At 42.3% G+C, this 20,465-nt stretch overlaps 1 protein-coding gene across 5 annotated transcripts in view; it reads right to left on the bottom strand.

Moving 5' to 3' along the window:
• Positions 1-20,465, bottom strand: part of RGS6 (regulator of G protein signaling 6) — a 620,371-nt gene that overhangs the window by 190,485 nt on the left and 409,421 nt on the right. For all 5 annotated transcript variants that reach the window (XM_058293121.2, XM_004452000.5, XM_012522723.4 and 2 more), the window contains exon 3: positions 4,170-4,269. In XM_058293121.2, coding sequence (XP_058149104.1) covers positions 4,170-4,269 — 100 coding nt within the window. The remainder of the gene's footprint in view (positions 1-4,169; positions 4,270-20,465) is intronic.

Here is a 20,465-nt window from a genome sequence, read left to right on the forward strand (position 1 = left end):
GAATGAAGAAAAATGGGGGGTGGTATAACCACTGACCAAAGCAGATTTATTGTTATTGTAGCTATTACCTTGTGTTTATTGAGTAACTTGTAACATTGATATAAAGAATCACTTTTAAAAAATCAATTGACCATAGATGTATGGGTTTATTTCTGAACTTTCAATTCTATTCCATCGTCTAGATGTCTATCTTTACACCAGGACCACATTCCTTTGAGTACTGTGGCTTTGTAGTAAGTTTTGAAATTGGGAAGTGTGAAACCTCCAACTTTGTTCTTTCATAATATTGATTTGGCTACTCAGGACTCCTTATGATTCCATATGAATTCAAGGATTGGCTTTTCCATTTCTGCAAAAAAGGCTGCTGGGATTTTGCTTTGAATCTGCAAATTATTTCAGGTTGTCTTGACATTTAAACAATATTAAGTCTTCCTGTCTATGAACACGGAGTGTCTTGTCATTTATTTGGACCTTTAATTTCTTTCAGCAGTTTTGTAGTTTTCAATGTGTGCAGATCCTTCATCTCTGTATTAGTCTGCCAAAGGGGTGCTGATGCAAAGTACCAGAAATCTGTTGGCTTTTTATAAAGGGTATTTATTTGGGGTAAAAGCTTACAGTCCCAAAGCTATAGAAAGTCCATCTCAAGGTAACAAAAGAGGTACTTTCTCACCCAACTCAGCAGCCAGGTATTGAAGCAAGATGGTGGGTGATCACTGCCTGGTTTCTCAGGGCTTCCACTATCAGTCTCTGGCACAGAGCTAATTTTTTTTCAGGCATTATCAGCTCCTCAGCTGCTCTGTTCTCTTCAGCTGCTAACTATCAGGGGAATGACTCATCTCTCCCCGAAGTCCCAGGATCAAATACGACAGTTCTCTCTCTTTTTTTGTGTTTTCCTGAGTGAATGCCCATTTACATCAGCCCACCAAGGGGGAAGGGACTCAACCTGATTCACGTCTTATCTTGGCAAAAATTAAAATGTAGGACCATACTCAAGGGTTGGCAATGTAGGATAACATAAACGCTTGTCCACTCCTGGTAGGAGTGTATTTGTTCAATCACTTCAAAAAATAGTTTGTCAATATTTACTAAAATTGAACACTTACATATACTTGACTCAGCAACTCTACTACTAAGTATAGTTTAGAGCAAGGGTTCTTAATAAGGGGTCGATGAGCTTGAACTGCAATTCAAAAAAACATTATTCTTGTGGGGACATGCTGGTGCAGGTGTGATATATTTATTAAATACTACACAGTCTAGTGTGGACTTAGCAAGGGGTCCATGGTTTTCACCTGACTGGCAAAGGGGTCCGTGGAACAAAAAAGGTTAAGAACCCCTGGTTTAGAAAGACTTTTTTGATAATACAGGGCATCGGAGGAACACCACAATAAATAGCAAAAGAAGGCATTTCTTTTCCTTGTTCTGGTGAGTTTTTCTTCTAGCAGGCGCAGTGCAGCTAACAGTGTCATGCAGGAAAAAGGTTCACCAGCATCTTAGAGTGTGGTTTTCTGTTTGTCAGCCCAGCCTGCCATTTGCCAACCAGATCAGGTCCACAGCACCTCAGCAAATTTCTCCGCCATTCAATGGGCTGTAACCATACACTCTTCAATGAGTACTTCAATGAGTACTAAATTTTAGCAGTAGAGGACAGGGCTTCTTCCAAGTCCTTTCCTTGAATACTTTCCCTCAGTCCTAGATGAAGAGTTTGCTCCTTACATTTGCTATTCCTGTATTCTAGAGAGTTCTCTTTTATTTCTTTTAGTAGTGAACTACCATTTACTAGTTAAATTTAATTATTAAATTTTCCATGTACAAATTATTGGTTTGGTTTCTGTCTCCTTACTAGACCCTGATTAATACATCCGAAAACAATCCAAGTGGCCTTCAAAAGTAGGTTGGAGAGCTAAATCGAGTGCATTCATACAGTGGAATCCTATCCAGTAGTGAAGGTGAACAAACCATAGCTATGTGCATCAATGTGTGTTTCTCAAAGGCATATTGTTCAACAAAAGAACCAAGTCACAGAAAAATCTATACAGTGTAATTTCATATATAAAAATTTCAAAATTAGAGAACATGAATGTCTTTGTTCTCAGAGCTGTTATGACAAATGGCACACACTGGGTTAATTTAAACAAGAATTTATTGGCTCACGGTTTTAGAGGCCAGAAGTCCTAAATCAAGGTGTTAGCAAGGCCATGCTTTCTCCAAGTATGTAGGATTCTGGTGATGGCTTGCTGCATTCCTCGGGGTTCCTTGACTTGCCTTTCTGCTTCTGTCACATGGTGATGTCTTTAGTCTCCTCCTTTGGCTTTCTCTGACTTGTGGCTTCTACATATTCTGACTTCATCCAGTTCCTGATTTCTACTTATAAGGCCTCCAGCAACATGGATTAAGGCCCACCCTGATTCCATCGGGCCACACCACAATAAGATCTAAAAAGATACTATTCACCAAGGAGTCCGTAACTTAACTGAAAATATAGCTTCAAAAGGTCCCATTTACAAAAGCGTTCACACCCATAGGAATGTAGATTAGGATTAAGAAATTATCTTGTGGGGTACAGGATTCAATCTACCACAACTAATAACCCCAGCATCCTTCATTATCCAGATTTATTTGGCATCTGAGTTCAAATAGTGATATTCTAGATAACGAGTTGGGATCCTATGGATACCTCAGCTCAGTCTGTTTTATATTAACATTGGATTTTTTGATGTAATGTTCTATGAACGTTAATTCACATATAGATTCATGTTACCACCACCACAATCAGGATACAGCACAGTTCCACCATTCATAAAATTCTCTCTTGCTATCCCTTTGTAGTTACATTACCCTGAACCCTCGTAACTGCTGATCTTTTCCCCATCACTACAGTTTTGTCTTTTTGTAAATGCCATATAAACAGAATCATACAGTATGTAGCCTTTTGATACTGGCTTCTTTCACTCAGTAAAATGGCTTTGAAATTCAGCCAGGTTGCCGTATGTATCAATATTTCATAAAAGGATGAATATGAATAGATCACAATTTATCCGTTCACCCATTGAAGTACATTTGGGTTATTTACAGTTTGGAGTGAATATGACCAGAGTGCTACAAATATTAGTACACAATTTTTTGTGTGAACATAGATTTTTTTTCCCTGAATAAATACCTAGCATTGAAATTACTGGGTTATGTAATACGTATATGTTTAATTTTATAAGAAAACGTTTTCCAGAGTAGCTGCACCATTTTGCATTCCCACCAGCAATTTTTGAGAGTTCTGGTTGCTCTGTACCCTCACCAGGTCTTGGTATTGTTGGCATTTTATTTTGGCCATTCTAATATGTATGCAGTGGAAATGGAGACTATTTTGTTCCTGAATTTTGGAAAGCAAATAGCTAGACTTCAACAATGATGAAGTCATATAAAAATGCATCTTAATTGATTTGGTTATTTGTTTGGATATAAGGGAACACATACCTTTGTGGTAAAATTATGAATTGATTAGTCCAAAAGTAGTGGTTACCTCTGGTGGAAAGGGAGGCAAATGCAATTTGGGTGGTACACAGGAGGCTCTAAAGCATGGATAATATGTTATTTATGAAGTAGGTTAGTAGGTACATTGATGTATTTTATTATTATTCTTGAAACTGTCCCCATGTGTTTGATGTATTTCACAATTAAATTTTTAATGGAAACATGAACACACAAGACAAAAACAAAACAAAGTAATGCAGAAAAATATTTTAAAACCTCTTCAGGAGTTCAAGTAGAGCAATTTAAAAACTGAAAATAAAAGCATCTTGTAGAATTTGAACATAAGACTTTCTTAAGATTTGTTTTAACTAGAATTAATTTCTTTAGTTTTTCTGTGCTTGTGTACATCCCATAGGCCAAATTGCTGATGGGCTAGTCAGTCTATTATTGTGCTTGTTTCTTTGCCAGAGATCTCAACCTGTTCACAAAACGGTTGGTCAGGGTAAGCTGTTCTCAGCGATTGGTAAAGAGCAGCATCTTCCTCCAATCTCAGACCAGGACTTAACAGAAGAAACACACCGAATGTGTCATCTTTAATATTCACAAATTCTTAAGTATCCCCCAGGTCACAATATAGACGACACAACTCTTCAGTAGCCATTTCCTGTTACCACCAACACTTTATAAGGGAAATGTTTTACCTGTGACGACACTGGGGATTTTGGAGAGAAAGCTCTTGACTGTCCTGATGGGCACACCCCCTGTCTTGTCATCTTGCATCTTTGTAATGATGTCTTCAATCTGAAGGAGGTAGAAGAAAAAAAAAAGTTATTTTCTCCCACAAAATAATAGCCAAAATGTATGAACATGGATGTGAAGTCTCCACCTCATTAGTCAATAAGTATAGTTCAGTACCTGGTAAGACTAAGGGCTGGCTTTGAGGATATCAGAGGTTACAGGAAAGGGCATAAGGCATGCTCTACAAGAACCACCCCCTGTTCAACAAGGAAAGTAGGGAGCAGGATATTAGGAGTCTCAATGGGATCTAACATGTAATCCCATGTGTGATGAAACTCCCTTTCTCTCCCAAATCGAGTTTAAACATAGGCAGAACCATGTTTTTCAAATTAAAATGGCAATTTTATATGGTTCAACCTAATATATTAATCTATTGCTATTAGGGAATGCAGGCAGGGCTGCCTTTGGGACCAGAGAAGGACCCAGCCCATTTCAGATGGGAAAACAAAACAAAACGAAACGAAACAAAAAACCCACTTTGAATCAAAATGGACAGCCCTGATCAGGCGAAGTTGGAAAATAGTTCTCAATAGTTTTGAGGGGTGGTGTGAGGATGGGTCCCTTGGACTAGGACCAAGGAGGAACAAGTACAGGAACCTCTCCTTTTGGACTGAAGAGACCACAATATCAGGAGAAATACAACTGTGGGTGGTGGGCTGTGGTAAAAGAAAATACTATGCACTTATATTGAAAACAGAACACAGAGAGATGAAATGGGATAATGAGGATGAATGTTTAGTATTATCACACATTCTGTTCCACTAAGCAATAGAATGGCTTTGAATACCAGCATGGATATCTGAAGGCTTGCTGGATGGAAATGCATACTTTTAAAGCTGAAATTTAAAGCCATCGCTCAACTAGTCTAACATAGTAGTATTGTTGTCTGAGGTTAAGCGATTTTTTTTCAAAGACATATAACTTAACTTGTTTGATAGAAATAGACAACTTGTTAGAGACAAAGTTACGAAATGTCCTAATTATAAAACAATATAATGATACTATTAATAATATCAAATAGCCAAATGTATTAAGAATTTATACATTTTGAATGCTGGGTAGTATTCTAAGTATTATACATGTATTTTCCTATTTAATCTCCATAATTATATCATAAGAGAGATACTACTATTGTCCTCATCTTTCCAAAGAAAGAAACTAGGGTTTAATGAGGTATAGTGATCAGGTAGATTAGGTTAAGTGGGGTAATAAATAACCCCCAAATCAGGGACTGAACATAATGAAGGTTATTGCATTTCAGCAGGGGGACTCTGCTCCTGGTAGAAACGCTGGGATCTGGGTTGATCACCATCTTGAATGCTTCTAGTCACTGTGCCAGAGGGACAGGGTCTCTGGAGAATCTCAGACTGTGTATTAAATGTCATAGCTCAAAAGTACCACAAACAAGTTCGTTCATGTAATACCACTCAACCACCAGAGGAGCCAGGGGGTTCAGTGTTGTGGGTGCCAGGGGAGGAGGGATCTGAACAACTGTGAACAGCATCAGTGATTACCACAGGATGTTGTCCCACAACCTCACAGAGCTACTCAGTTGTGGGGCCAAGAATGAGCCCGTGGGCAGACTCCAGATCTCGTGCTTCCAACCTCTGAGCTATTCTGCTTCCCAGTAAGACTCCTAGAAAACCCACAAAGCAGGTAAACCATCCTCCCCTGGATATTTCTGGGTTTCCCTAAGAAGTACAGAGTGAGAAAGAATACTAAATTCCCAGCCCCTCAGGTAATGGATGAGTTTATTGTGTTAGGTTAAAGGTCATTTTCCGAAAATCTATATTCTTTTAAACAGCAGTAGAAGCATGATTTTAAATACATTTGTGGTAATGGTATCAGCCACCACCCTGACTTCTATCTTCTAAGCTTAACCCAACAATTTAGAGTAGTACATATCAATAGCCAAGGAAAGCCATTCCTTGAAAAGTGTCACATTTTCAAAGTAATCTTTGCTTTCAATCTATTGTGTTATCTGAAATTAAAAGTATCAGTTACATTGATGCTTTCTATGGAATGGTGAGAAAATCATTGAGAATTGGAGGGAAGCCAATAATTCAATTCAGCTAGACCCCTGACTGGGTGTTAGATGGTAGTACTTTCTAGTCTCTGCTGATGGGTGCTAGATTTGGAGGATGGGATGTGCAGAGAAAATCTCAAAGAATTATTTCTTCTCAGCTCTGTTTAGTTGCCTCATCAGCTCATTGAATCTTAAAAGGGCTTATTTGCAAAGACAGAAGACCTAGCTTCTTATATTGGCCCACAATGTACCAAGAAGTATAAAAATCACCAGGGGTTACAAATAGTCACAAAAGACAATCCAGTTAACTAACCAGAAAGGGGATAGGCTCCAGAAATAGTCTAGAACATCTCCGGTGTGTGGTAGAATGAATTATTGGTCCAAATTCTTGACTCCCCAGAATACTAATATATACCCAGACCCTTATTACTATGGCTCTTGGTGGTCAAAGAATCTGCCCGTTGACATTAGGTGTTGGCTAAGAGTATGTTATTTAATATGATTGCAACGTACCTGCATGGCCATGCCTATCCTTTATCCTCCTACCTTTTGCCATGAGAAGAATATGCTCAGATATCTGCTGTTTCAAAGAGGATTAGAAACATTTGGAACAGATGGGACCCAGCCCAAAGGTTGGCTTAGCCCACCCTGGATCAGCCAAACCTCAGCTAACTTGCATGAACCAGAGTCTTTTCTTTTTTTTTAAGATTTGTTTATTTATTTATTTCTCTCTCCTTCCCCACCCACCCCGGTTGTCTGTTCTCTGTGTCTATTTGCTGCATCTTCTTTGTCCGCTTCTGTTGTTGTCAGCGGCACAGGAATCTGTGTTTCTTTTTGTTGCGTCATCTTGCTGTGTCAGTTCTCCATATGTGTGGCACCATTCCTGGGCAGGCTGCTCTTTCTTTTGTGCTGGGCGGCTCTCCTTACGAAGCGCACTCCTTGCGCGTGGGGCTCCCCTACGTGGGGACATACCTGTGTGGCACAGCACTCTTTGAGTGCATCAGCACTGCGCATGGGCCAGCTCCACACGGGTCAAGGAGGCCCGAGGTTTGAACTGCAGACCTCCCATGTGGTAGACGGATGCCCTAACCACTGGGCCAAGTCCTCCACCCCCGAACCAGAGTCTTTATGAGCAAGAAACAAATGCTTATTGTTGTATGCCACTGAATTTGGGATCATTTGTTATGCAGGAATATTTTGGCTATAGCTGACTGATATATCAGGGCTTTGGTAGAAATTTATTGATCAAAAATTGTTAAAATCACAAATGCTTAACAATAAGATCAATGAATCTTAGAGTTGGAATGTTTTAGAATCCAGTCCTTTCAAGAATTCAGAAATTCCATCAATGCCTTCCACTATTACTGAGAAACTTTTAGAGACTATACTATTCCAGGTAGCCAATTCTGTTGTTGTGCCAGATAAATCTGTGATAGCTCAGTTTGATTCTGAAGCATGGTCTACTGCAACATCAGTTAATAACACTTCTCTGAAATCCCTTATCACAGTTTCTGGAAAATTGCCAAGAGTGCAGACCTAATAAAAATCAAAAGTAGGCTCCTGGGATCTTACAAAAATAATAGCAAGCATTTTTGAAACATCTATTATATGATTGATAGTACTCTATGTATTTTGTATAAATTATCTAGTTCATTCCTGTCTTAAATGTTATCTAATAAAGATATCCAAATTGAGGTTCAGAAAGGTTAAGTGATTTATCCAAGGTCATATGCTATCAAGTGGCAAAGTTAGGATTTCTACCTATGTCTTCCTGACTCCAATGCCAGGCTCTGTTTATCAAATCTAAAGCTTATATTATATTTCTCAGATTCTCAGAAAAACTTAGCTACATCTCTGAGTTAGGTCCAGCAATGAGGGAAGATGCTGGAACATAATTATCAGAGGCATGAACCCAGATAGTGGCCCAAAACCTGGCTGATCTTACTTCTCCCAACACTAGGGCCAGTGCTTTGTTGATTGGGGATTGCAGGGCACTTTCCAGCTGAGCTTGGTATTGGCCACTCTCACAGGACAACTGACTGGATCTTGAGCTAACATGGCACCAAGCATTAGTCTCCAGCATCGCATGGTGGTATCCCATTTTTGTTAAAATTTTCACCTCTAATATTTTCAACTCATTTAGTCCTTGCTGGACAAAGATTATAATTCATTTTACTTTTAAAAAGGGCAACTTCTGACCCCCTAAAATACTTAATTACTAATATGTACCCAGCATATATACACAGCCTCTCATCTCCCTCTTTAGATTCAAATCCTTTTGCAGACAGGGACTATACCTGAGTTTCCCTTTCCATTTTTGTAGCTAACATTTGTTGAGTACTTACTCTGTGCCAGCACTATTCTAAGCTTAACTTCTATTAACTCATTTATTTCTCATAAGAGGTATGTTTTATCCCCACTTTATAAACAAAGAAACAAAGATTCATTTCTGTGTTCTCAACCAATGCCTGCCAATATGCTTTTCAGATACAATGCACTTAATACATTTTGCATTGAAGGAAAAGCATAGTATAGTCCTAAGGGGGTACAGGAGTATGGAAAGAAATTGATCCAGATAATCAGATTACCATCACAGGATTTATTTCTGCCCAATGTCTAGCTGTTCCAGTGTTTTCTCTCTCCAGGGGCTTTGTTGGATTTATCTGGCAAGATGGGAAGGTATATACTTACATTTTCTTGACTGTTCAGGTCCATCTAACTTTGACACCTTTTCTTTCTGAAGAAGAGCAAAATCAATCTCCTGTCATCCTTTATTATGAAGTTCTGTGTCATTAGGGAGTATGTTTGCACCTAAGTTTCACTATGTCAATCCACTGGCAGGTGGTCCTCATCTGACAGCGCAATGAGGCAGAGAAACCACTTGGCCAGCTCAGCTGGTTCTGCCTGGATGGGTCACAACAAACAGGATGTCCTTCTCTGAGGGAGCTCAACAGCCAGCACTGACAAGCAGGTGGAACACGCGTCCAAACAGCAGGAAAATGGGAACCATTACACTCCAGGGTAGACTTTCTTTTAATGAGAAATATTATCTCATAGCCAATGGGCCACCAGAGATGAGTGAGGAGAAGCAATCCTCTCTTTACACACTGAAGCAGCAGTGGGGAGCAGGAAGAACACTGGCCTGAGGCCTGAGTGACCTGCTTCGCCAACTTGCTGTGTTGACCTTGGACAAGTTGCTTAATCTCTCTGGACTTTATTTCCCTCATCTCTACAGTGAGAGGCCTGGTTGCTAAGGCTTCTCAGACTTGACAAATACTCTGCTGTGTCTTAGAGGAAAGAGCAGGACAAGTAATCAGGCTTTGCCCATCTATCTCCTCAGGTGGATTCACACAGAACACTTCCCCATCCTAAGGGCTACAAGGTGGGGGAAGGATGTTGGGTGGAGCCAAGGAGTTTCTGTACTTTAGGAATCTGTTTTGGACAAATGACATCAGAAGCCAGACAGGGACATGATCTGAAGAGGCCCTGACAGCTTGATCTTGATGAGCACACACATCTGTCCATCTCTGCCTTGTACAGATGGCACTCCTTCCAACAGAAATGATAAGGGGTAAACATTAGTTTTGTTTACATGAAGTAATTATCCAATGAACTAATGTATTTAGCTGCTCCAATCTTCCCTCAGTGGAAGACTACAAAACTTCAAGTACAGCAAATGATGTTACAATTAAAAATAAAATAAAATAAATCCTCCCCAACTTCAGCAAAGAAGGAAGATTGCGCCACAGGCATGAAGGTCTTTTTCACCGAAGCGTTTCATCTTGACTTTGCAATCAGTTGCCCATTTCTAAAATAAAAGCTCCTAATGACTGTTACTTCAGCGCCTGCATTTCACTAAAGACCCTTCTGTTTTGGTGTCTGTGAAAGAGTGAAACTGACTTCTCGGACATCATTTTCTCAGCCTGGAGGCAGGAATCAGAGCTGGCAAATGACAATCATTTTTCTTAATCCAAAATGCACATGCTTCACTGAGCTTGCTCTGCCCACTACGGGCTTTTTACATTAGGCCATTTCAACTTTTTTTTTCCTCAAGTCAAAACATCTTTATTCTTCACTTGGAATGAGTTGGTGGATTTTCTGGCTTGGTGGATATCTACTGAGCTCCCACCCAGTGCCAGGCACTACTTCAGTTTCTACAGCTACAAAAATAGGCAAAAGACAGAATTTAACCCCCTTCATCACGGACTACTGTATTTCAGAACAATCCAGGGCTCTAGGCACACAGTTAAGGTTGTCTTCCAAAGTTGCTAGAAGCTGAAACTCTAAGGAATGTCACTTTTCGAGGCCCGTGGAAGGGGTACTGTCAAGACAGTTTTCCTCTTTTGCCACCCCATTCAAAAGACTGTGATTTCAAAGGCATGAGGGGAAATTTGAGATTCCATGTGCTAGCTATGGCAATAATCTAAATACCTTTTAATTTGTTTCCTGTTAAACTTAATTTTGCTGTTTTATTTTTTTAATCATTAATTTTTTATTTATTTCTCTCTCCTTCCCCGCCCCACCCTCCCCCCTCAGTTGTCTGCTCTTTCTGTCCATTTGCTGTGTGTTCTTCTGTGTCCGCTTGTATTCTTGTCAGTGGTACCGGGAATCTGTGTCTCTTTTTGTTGCGTCATCTTGCTGCGTCAGCTCTCCGCTGGGCAGCTCTCCTTATGGGGCGCACTCCTTGCACATGGCACTCCCCTACGCGGGGGATACCCCTGCATGACACGGCACTCCTTGCATGTATTGGCACTGTGCATGGGCCAGCTCATCACATGGGTCAGGAGGCCCTGGGTTTGAACCCTGGACCTCCCATGTGGTAGGTGGACACTCTATCTGTTGAGCCAAATCTGCTTCCCTTAAACTTAATTTTGAATCACTGTATCAGTAGAGTGATGGTGGAAATTAACCAATCCTCCCCCCCACACACACACACAATGCACATTCCATTCTTGGGAGGGGGAGGGTATTTTCCCCACCAAACAAGCGGCCTGGAGGTGGGTGGCTGATGTTTTTGCTGCAGCAGCTCAATTTCTGTGAGAGCCACTAGCTTGACCTTTTCCTTACGGTTACCAGCTCCAGCCCTCACTTCTGTGTTAGGATGGGAAGAAGAGGGAAGGGTTGGCACAGGTGTCTTTGTTCCTTTTATCAGGAAAAACTCCTTCCCAGAAGACCCCAACAAATCTCTGCTCAAGTTTCATTCGCCAGAATAGGGTCGCCTGGCTGTATCGCTGCAAAGGAGGTTGGGAAGAGAATATTTAGCTTTTCAAGTTTCTATATCACATGCATGCATGAATAGGTGTAAGGAAATGGTACTGGGTTAACCAAATAACTGTTTTGTGCCAAAAAAACCCTGTATTAAAGAACACCTATAAAGAATCGCTGGGCAGACCCTGACTCCTCTCCCATTTCTTCCCCAAACTGCAGCCCATGTGATTTTCTTAAAGGGAAAATCAGATGATTTAAATCCCTCCCTTGAATCTGTCAAAGTCTTCTCAGCTCTTATAGGATTTTTTTATATCAATTAACACTTTAATTTGCATTTGTATACCTCTGATTAGACTACTTTGTTCATCACTGAATCCTTACTACAGAGGTCTGATAAATATTTCCTGAATACATTAACAACTGAATTAATTCATCAATAAATGAATGAATGGTATAAGTGTTATATTCTTAACACTGTTTTAGATTCTAGCATTAAGTAGGACTCATATTAACGGCTTAGGTGGTGATGCCTATAATTTAAAGTAAATTTGGGAATTAAGTTTTTAAGATCATTCTGCCTTGGAGATAGATCCAGTAAACAGAAACCTCAAGATTCCATGAAGCTTAGCAGCAAAGTTCAAGGGGGGGGGGGTCCACAGGCACCCATGTGTCAGCTGATCTTGGAGCCAGCTCCCTAATATACCATGTTCGACATGACCAAAAGGCACTGCCAGCACAGAAATTTGAAGAGCATTATTTGTTTTGTTCACTGAAGGCTTATTTTTATGGTTTTAATATAGCCATATGTACTGTTTCATATATTACTTTAATGGAAAATATTTGCTCCCATTTAATTGTATAGAGAGCAGGCAAGAATGACATTCTAGGTCAGTGAACAAATGGTTTGTTGGTTGATGATACTTTAGGGGAAATGGCTCTCCCCTGAGCTTGGTGGGAAAAGCCATTCCTTTGAAGGCACCATCTCCCTTGTATAAGAATCCATTGCTTGCTTTGAAATGTGAGTGAGCCAGGTCCTTTGGACAGGCCATGGAAATCTCTTGATTGCAGAAAGTGAGTTGCAATGCAAATGAGGAAATGGATACTGACCAATGGAACATTCTAGCAACTTCAGAGGACCTAAAATCCCTTTATACTTCTCAAATTACCTTCATTTGAGTGTGCCATCTGTTTCCTGTTGGGAACTATCCCCCTTTTACAGATAAACACACTGATACTGAGGGAGGGTAATTGTCCAAGGTCAAATGAGACTGTTGAATAAATGAGATTGTTGATATCAAATCTAGACAGTCTTGCTCCAGAGTTGGTCCCCTGGATCCCTACACCAGCTGGCCAGGGAAGCTCCTGGGAGGCTTGGCTCACTTTATGACATTAGCTGAGTGGAGGAAGAGGAAGGAGATGGCACACATCATATGTATGGAAGTTTAATACACAATGTGGTAGGAAGAAAAATGGCCCCCCAAAGATTCCACATCCTAATTCCTGGAAGCTGCCTTCTAAACAGCAGGGGACTATTGCCAGCTATAGTCAGTAAGAGAGATGTGATGTGCAAAAGGGTCAGAGAGAGCTATTTTGGCTTTGTAGATGGAGGGAGGGTGCCACAAGGGCCAAGGAATGTCGGTGACCCCTAGAAGACAGAAAAAGCAAGGAAACAGATTCTCTCCTAGAGCCTCCAGAAGGGAATGCAACCCTGTGGACACCTTGATTTTAGCCCACTGAGACCCATGTCACACTTAAAACCTCCACAACAGTAAGATAATAGCGTTGTGTTAAGTTACTAACTTGGGGGTAATACTTATAACAGCGATAGAAAACTACCACACATGGTGACCCCACCCATTAGTAAATGCTTGGCAAATCAGCACTCTGTGTTCTTTCCAAAACAGATTCCTACTTTCTCCTCCTGGGGAGGAGTGGGTGGATTTCCCCACACTCTGTTGCTCTGTGTGTCAACAGGTCAATGACCAAACCAAAAGTTACCCAGAAATTGTGGCAGCCCGCTTGGGGAAGACGTCAGGAACAGTGTCAGGGAAGATGCCTGTCTATAATCTGAAGTGATTGCTTCTGTGACATTTTTTTCTTTATTAGACAAGTTGTGGGTTTACAGAAACAATCATGCATAAAATATAGGATTCCTGCATACCACTCTAGTACGAATATCCTGTACCAGTGTGGAACATCTGCTACAACTGATGATAGCACATCTTTATAATTGTACTATTAACTGTAGCCCATGATTTAATTTAGAGTGCATGTTTGTATAGTGTACTTCCATGGATTAAAAAAATTTTCTTCTGTTACCATATATACAATCTAACATTTCCCTTTTAAATCATATTCGGTTATATATTTCAGTGCCATTAATTACGTTCTCAATGTTGTGCTACAATCACCACCATCCATTACCAAAACATTTCCATGATTCCAAATAAGAACCCTGTATATTTTAAACCTTAATTTTCCATTCCCTGTTCTCCTTCCTATGTCGCCTGTATCCCCTGGTAAACTTTATTTCAGATTCTGACTCTATGAGTTTGCTTGTTCTAATTATTTCAAATCAGTGAGATCATAAATATTTGTCCTTTTGGGTCTGGCTTATTTCACTCAACATGATGTCTTCTTCCAGGTTCATCCATGTTGTCGCATGCACCAGAACTTTATTCCTCATTAATGCTGAATAATATTCCATTGTACATATATACCACATTTTATTTATCCATTCATCAGTTGGTGTTGGGTTGCTTCCATCTTTTGGCGATTGTGAATAATGCCACTATTAAACATCATTGTGCAAAGAGCTGTTCGAGTCCCTGCTTTCAATTCTTTTGCGTATATACCCAGGAGAGGGATTGCCCGCTCATATGGTAATTCTATACTTAGCTTTCTGAGGAACTGCCAAACTGTATTACACAGTGACTGCACCATTTTACATTGCCACCAGCAATGAATGTGTTCCTATTTCTCCAGGTGCTCTCCAACACTTATTTTCTGTTTTTTTAAAAAACGTTTTTTAAAATAGCAGCCATTCTAATGGGTGTGAAATCCATGACATTTTAGCACTTCTTTTTTTTTTTTTTTTGGTCTACCTGGAACAATTAGATGGGTGGCTCAAAGGTTATTTCCAAAAGCTTCTGAAGTGGGTCACAGTAGCCCATTAATTAACTCCAACACTACATTCTACACAAGGAAAGACAAATATCCTATTTCCCATCTTAAATTTTACACAGCTGCATTCTTCAATCTAGCCTACCAAGGAGAGTCAGATAAAAATACTAACTGGCAATATAATACAAACATTACTAGTCCCGTACCATGAAGTGCTCCAAATTTGAACATGAAACCCTTCATATTAAGTTTCTGCAGAGATATTCAGGTCTAACTTAGATATCTCCTTCCCTTTGAGGAGGTGTTATAAGATGTGACTTCCCCTTACCTTGTCAATATCCTTATTACCAAAGAAAAACTAGTCTATTCAATGTCCAGGAATATTATTAAAATTTCTTCCTCTTGGAGAAGAGCAAGGAACATAAGACACCTTGCCCTCCCTCTTACTTCTAGGGCATCTTGGACTCTGGAATTGCTCATCCTTTCTGGATATTGGTGGCCTCTGGCTCACTTCCTCTATGACCTTTCTTCAACACTCTCCTCTACTGACAACTGGTGTGAATTTTAGGGCTTGGAAAATTTGTGTAAATTATCTCCTCCTCAAAAACCTGCGATGGGTTCTTACTGCTACAAAATAAATAGCAAATTCTCTACTATGGCATTCAAGGTCCTCTATCCTATGTCACAAAACTACCTTTTCAGCATCACCCTGCCTCCCAATCCTTCTGGTTTCTGGTTACATCTATCTGCAAAGACTCACTACACTCTGCCCTTGCACATCACACAGCTCATCTGCCCACTTCCACACCATGTGACTCCTTGCCATGCTTCCAGGTCTTGCTCAAAAGCTACATTTTCCAGGAAACTTCCCTTGATATTTCCAGTACATGCACATACAGATGTTAGGAATGTCTCTATTGTTATTCCCTTTTTTCATTCAAAGGATGTCAGATAAAGTACTTCTTCCCTCTGCTCCAATCATAAGAACCATATGCTCCTGCTAGTTGTTATTGCAGTTCTGCCTCTTTCTCTACGGACTGAGACTTTCTTGAGGGCAGACAGTTCTAGTTGCTGAAGTATCCTGGGCCCTCTGCACCGGGACTGCATTGAATAGGAATACGGGGTAGAAAGAAGACAATACTCATTACATAAAAAAATACATGTATTTCAGGAAAATGGGAAAAGGCCTTCACAGACTCCCAGAGCTCCTGAAAGAAGAGCATTTCTGGATGGAACAGTAAGAGACAGAGTCAAAGTTTCCTCAGATATTGGAAAAACCAGCAAGCCTTAAGGAGTTAAAAAGAAAAAGCATGGCCACGCCCCGCAGCTCCCCTGTCTTTTCACTAGGTCCACACCTCTTTCTACTGGGGGCCCACTCGCTTTTCCCAGCCTGCTCCTGCCCAAGGCCATCGGCTGCACCTGCTCGGAACCCCGTGCAGCCCGCGCTCCACCGCAGAGCTCCACCGCACAGCCCCACCGCAGAGCCCCACCGCAGAGCTCCACCGCACAGCCCCACCGCACAGCCCCACCGCAGCGAGAGAGCCAAGAGGCGGCACTCGGGCTTGGCGGTAACGCTGCGGTTGGCAACGGCCACCCACCACCCCAGGGCCGCTGGCGCCTACCTCCCCTCGGCACCGCTGACTGTGATTTGGTGCATTTGCGATTTCCTCCTGCCTCCCCCAAACCTTCCTGAAGGGTCTCATTCCTGTCCCCCTGCTTCCTCCGATGGCAGCCCCGCCGCCCCCAGACATGGCATTTTCTCTTCCCGGGCATGCTCTGCTTTGGTTATATCATCCTTCGTGCTTGGAGTCCCAAATTGCTTCAGTGAGCACATGAGAGTCACCACTGAGGGTGAGGAGCCTGCGATAAATCACAAGGGGGACCCCCCCTCCCCCGGTTAATATAGATGTGAAATCAGGTTAAAAATGAGCATCAAGATCAGTCCTGACGGTGGAACAGGAGAAGAATGACTTAGTCCAAATGTATTTGCGCGCTCACTAGGAACCAGGTGCTGGGAAACAAGACAGGCAGGGCTCTTTCCTCGGCCTGACCTTTCAGTGGAGAGGCCACGTGAGGATTTGAAACGAGCACGAGGAAGAAGGGGGCAGTCCCCCGGACGCCGGGGCGAGGAGGTGCAGTGACGAGGGCTGCTGCCAGGCAATTCCCGCCTCCTCTCCCAAGGGGGCGCCCGAGCCACTGAGCAGCGCCTCGGGTCCTGCTGGACCGCCCAAGGGAGGGGCCCAGGGCCACACCCTTCCTTGCGGTGAGGGAGCCGCAGCAGCAGAGATCCCGTCTGGGTTTCATTTTCCTGCTTCCGCTGACGCCTCAGCCCCTGGTCTGAGGACTTCAGGGACACCTTTCTAAGTGACCTCGCAATGCACGGCTCCTGGTCGGTGCCTGATGGCTCAGAGCCTGCCGTGGCACCTGTGGAGTTTGGACCCTTCCCCTCACTGCAGCCCCCTGTGCCCTCCCGCCCTCTCGCAGAAGCACGGATGCCTTTGGTCTTTCTGAATTGCCTGGTCTCCCCGTTCAGCGGTGTGCAGCGACCACAGGATTCAGTAGAATGGGGTCTGTTTTACCCTCTTCTTTATACTTTACAGTATTTTCTCTAATAAACTCCTTTGACTAATTTTGAAGGATAACAATTTATTCCTAAAATGTAAATGAGCATGTAGGTGAAAGTCCTCAGCACACTGCCTGGTTCATATTTGCTCCTCGAAAATGCTAATGAAAATAGATTTTCAGATCTTCTTCTATTTGAACAAATGAGTAACCACAGCAGAGTCTACTGCTCCCATAGCAGGCAAGTGCTAGTGCTTTCCCTTGGGCAGTTCCTTGCCAAAGTCTCAGAGGTTGGTGGCTAGGTCTAGTGGGTCGCGCTTTCTGAACAAGTGTCACTGAAAGCCACCTGCACCTAATGGCCCCCGCTTTGTGTAGGTTTCCAACTACACAGAAAATGACCACTTCATTAACAAACTCTGCAGTAACCCTGGGCTCCCCAGAGCAGCCTTATTGTTACCACCGTACAGCCCAAATTCCACTACATCGTAGGATAAACAGCAGGACTTTCCTGTCCCCAACTAGCACCTTTCCAAGGGGAGGCCACATCTGCCTGGAGGAAAGACAAGCTTTCATGCCCAGGAAAAGGTGTTTTGTTGTTGTTGTTTTTCATTTGCAAGCCCTTTGCCTCATGCTCTTGAAACCATGGAAGGAAAGAGAAAACTTATTTTGCATCACTCCTCCTCCCCACCCAAAACAAGATTTAATAAAGTATGTATCTATTTGATTTAATTCTGAGTTTAATCTGACTAAGATGGAGCCTGTACAACTGCGGGAAGCACTTGACTGATTGTCAGCCGCATACCAATTGTCTGTGGGATAAATACCCATATCCGAGAATAAACCCTGCCTGCCCCTGGTGAGAGCAGCAAGGTCATGTGCCAATTGCCTCTGCTAGTCACGCAGATTAAACGGCTTGTGCAGCTCATCTCCCTGGTAGCTCGTCTGCTACAGGAGGAGAAGTCAGTGTGAGTGGGGCCTGCTGGCCACTCAGGCAGACCCTGAGGAGCACCCACTGGGCGCCCAGCCCACCCCAACGTGGGTGACAGGTGGGGGTGGGGAGAACACGGGCTGGTCACCCTGCCTGACTTTTTGCATCTAAAAGGGGGTGGTGCTGCTTACCCCACACAGGCATTAGGAGCAACGAGGAGGGCACCTGGGCACCTCTTACCTCTTCTCTAAAGGACAATGCCCCGTCCCTTTGCTGGCCAGTTAAGGAGTTGCAGGGAATAATGAGGAGGAGAGGATGGAGCAAATGCTGAGAAACCTCTGGATCTGACACACTGACCACAATCATTTGATGGGGAGTGAATTTTTCCCCCACCTAAGAAGAAAGGCTTTCCCGGGGGTCTGAAATGCTTGGGGTAGTGTGTAAAATTGTATAGAGAAAGCCCGGGGGCCCCTCAGAGCCAAAAAAATAAGCCGAGCCCTCTCTGGAGTTCCTTCTTTACTTTTTGAAACTTGAGATTCCCCACCAAGGCACCTGACCTAGAAAGCCAATTAAGCCCACTTGCCTTAAACCTGCCCCAGAGGATGGACAAGGCCTCGTCCAATCAATAGGAGTCAAGCTAATTTCCTTTCTATGTCTATAAAAATCTTCTGCCATCTCTCAAACTCTGAAGCTACTTCCATTCCACTATGAATTCCTTCCCTGCAGCAAAACTTTGGTGTCTCGAAAAAAATGCTGTAGTCTCCAAACTCCATTCCTATTTATTTGTTTGTTTTAATATTCTTTTTTTAAAAAAGGTACTTAGATCACATAAATGTGACATAAAAAATATAGGGGATTCCCATATGCCCCACTCCCTACCCCCCCCCCCATTAATAAGATCCTTCATTAGTGTGGTACATTCGTTACAATTGATGAACACAGTTTGGAGCATTGTCACTAAGCGCGGATTATAGTTTACATCGTAGTTTACACTCTCTCCTGCACATTTTTGTAAGTTTTGACAAGATATACAATGGCCTGAATCTGTCATTGCAGTGTTAGTCAGGACAAGTCCTGAAAATGCCCCCAAATTTCACCTATTTTTCCCTCTCCCTCCCATCAGAACCTCCAGTGGCCACTGCCTCACCTTAATGATAAAAGTTATTTCACTGCTAGAATTATGATAAATACCAGTAAATCTACTTTAGTCCATCGTTCATTCCCCATTCCTGAGGACTCTTTGATGGTGAGGCCCACTCTGCCTCTAATTGAGAGGGGCTTAGATCCCATGGGGCAATGGATGGGACTATCTTGCTTACAGTTGCAGACTCTCTGTTCCTTGAGATGATCATTGTCCATCTCCTTGTTTATTGTCCTGGGTGAGTCTAATGAACTGGAAAGCAGGTGTTGTAACTCTGTTGAAATTCAGGGCCCAACTGGTACATTTGCAAGGTATCAATCCCAGAGCTGAATCACATTAAAAGGGCGGTGTCTCAGGGTGTCCAGGTTGACTCCCACTATGGTGGTTGTGTCTGCTTTGCAGGGCCTCCAAGCCGGACTGGTGATACTTTCATTACCACTCTTTGTGAATCCCCTCAAACAATTTTACAGGTCATAGAAATTAATTTTTTTCAACTTCTTCTTTTCAACATGTAATGAAAATTAAATCTTCTCATCCTTTCTCCCTCTCTTCTCCCTTGTTCTCCTCCCTCCCTTTCTGCCTTTTCTCTCCTCTCCCCTCCCTGCACCCCCCCCCCCCCGCCCATTTGCTCACAGGAGATGATGACTAATTATTTCCCAAGTACAGACAGTGTTCCATGAGCCAGTTTGATTAATTTGACTTCTTGCACCTTGAATGATTCGCAGGAAGTCACTCAGCTATGGATTTCTGGAAGCCTGTGACACTACGGCTAACATTAGGGCATGGAACACACACAAGAGGGTCAGAAAAATCACTGGTTGCCAGAGTCAGGATTGAGGAACACCCTGATTAGACTTGCCCATTGTTCTAAGACTATACACAGCAGGGAATAAATGTAAACTCCTACACTTAGGGCACAGATAGGTAGAGAGAACACCATACAGTTGGAGAGGGAAATGATTTAGCAGCACAAACATAAGATATTTTGTAATCGAGTTGACTGAAAACTTCTAATATGATGGGAAAAAAGCAAATTTGATCTTCGATACAGTAATAGAATCTTAAGGGGGCAGTGATAGCTCTCTCATCAGTGCTGATAAGTCACACTTTGGAACACCAAGGTCCTGCTGCCACCAGACTTCAAAGGGCATCCACAAACTATAGTGAGTATAAAAGCCAGTGACCTAGATTCCGTGAAAACATCAAATGGC

This window comes from Dasypus novemcinctus, chromosome 3 (genome assembly GCF_030445035.2).
Source record: "Dasypus novemcinctus isolate mDasNov1 chromosome 3, mDasNov1.1.hap2, whole genome shotgun sequence".
Lineage (NCBI taxonomy): Eukaryota > Metazoa > Chordata > Mammalia > Cingulata > Dasypodidae > Dasypus > Dasypus novemcinctus.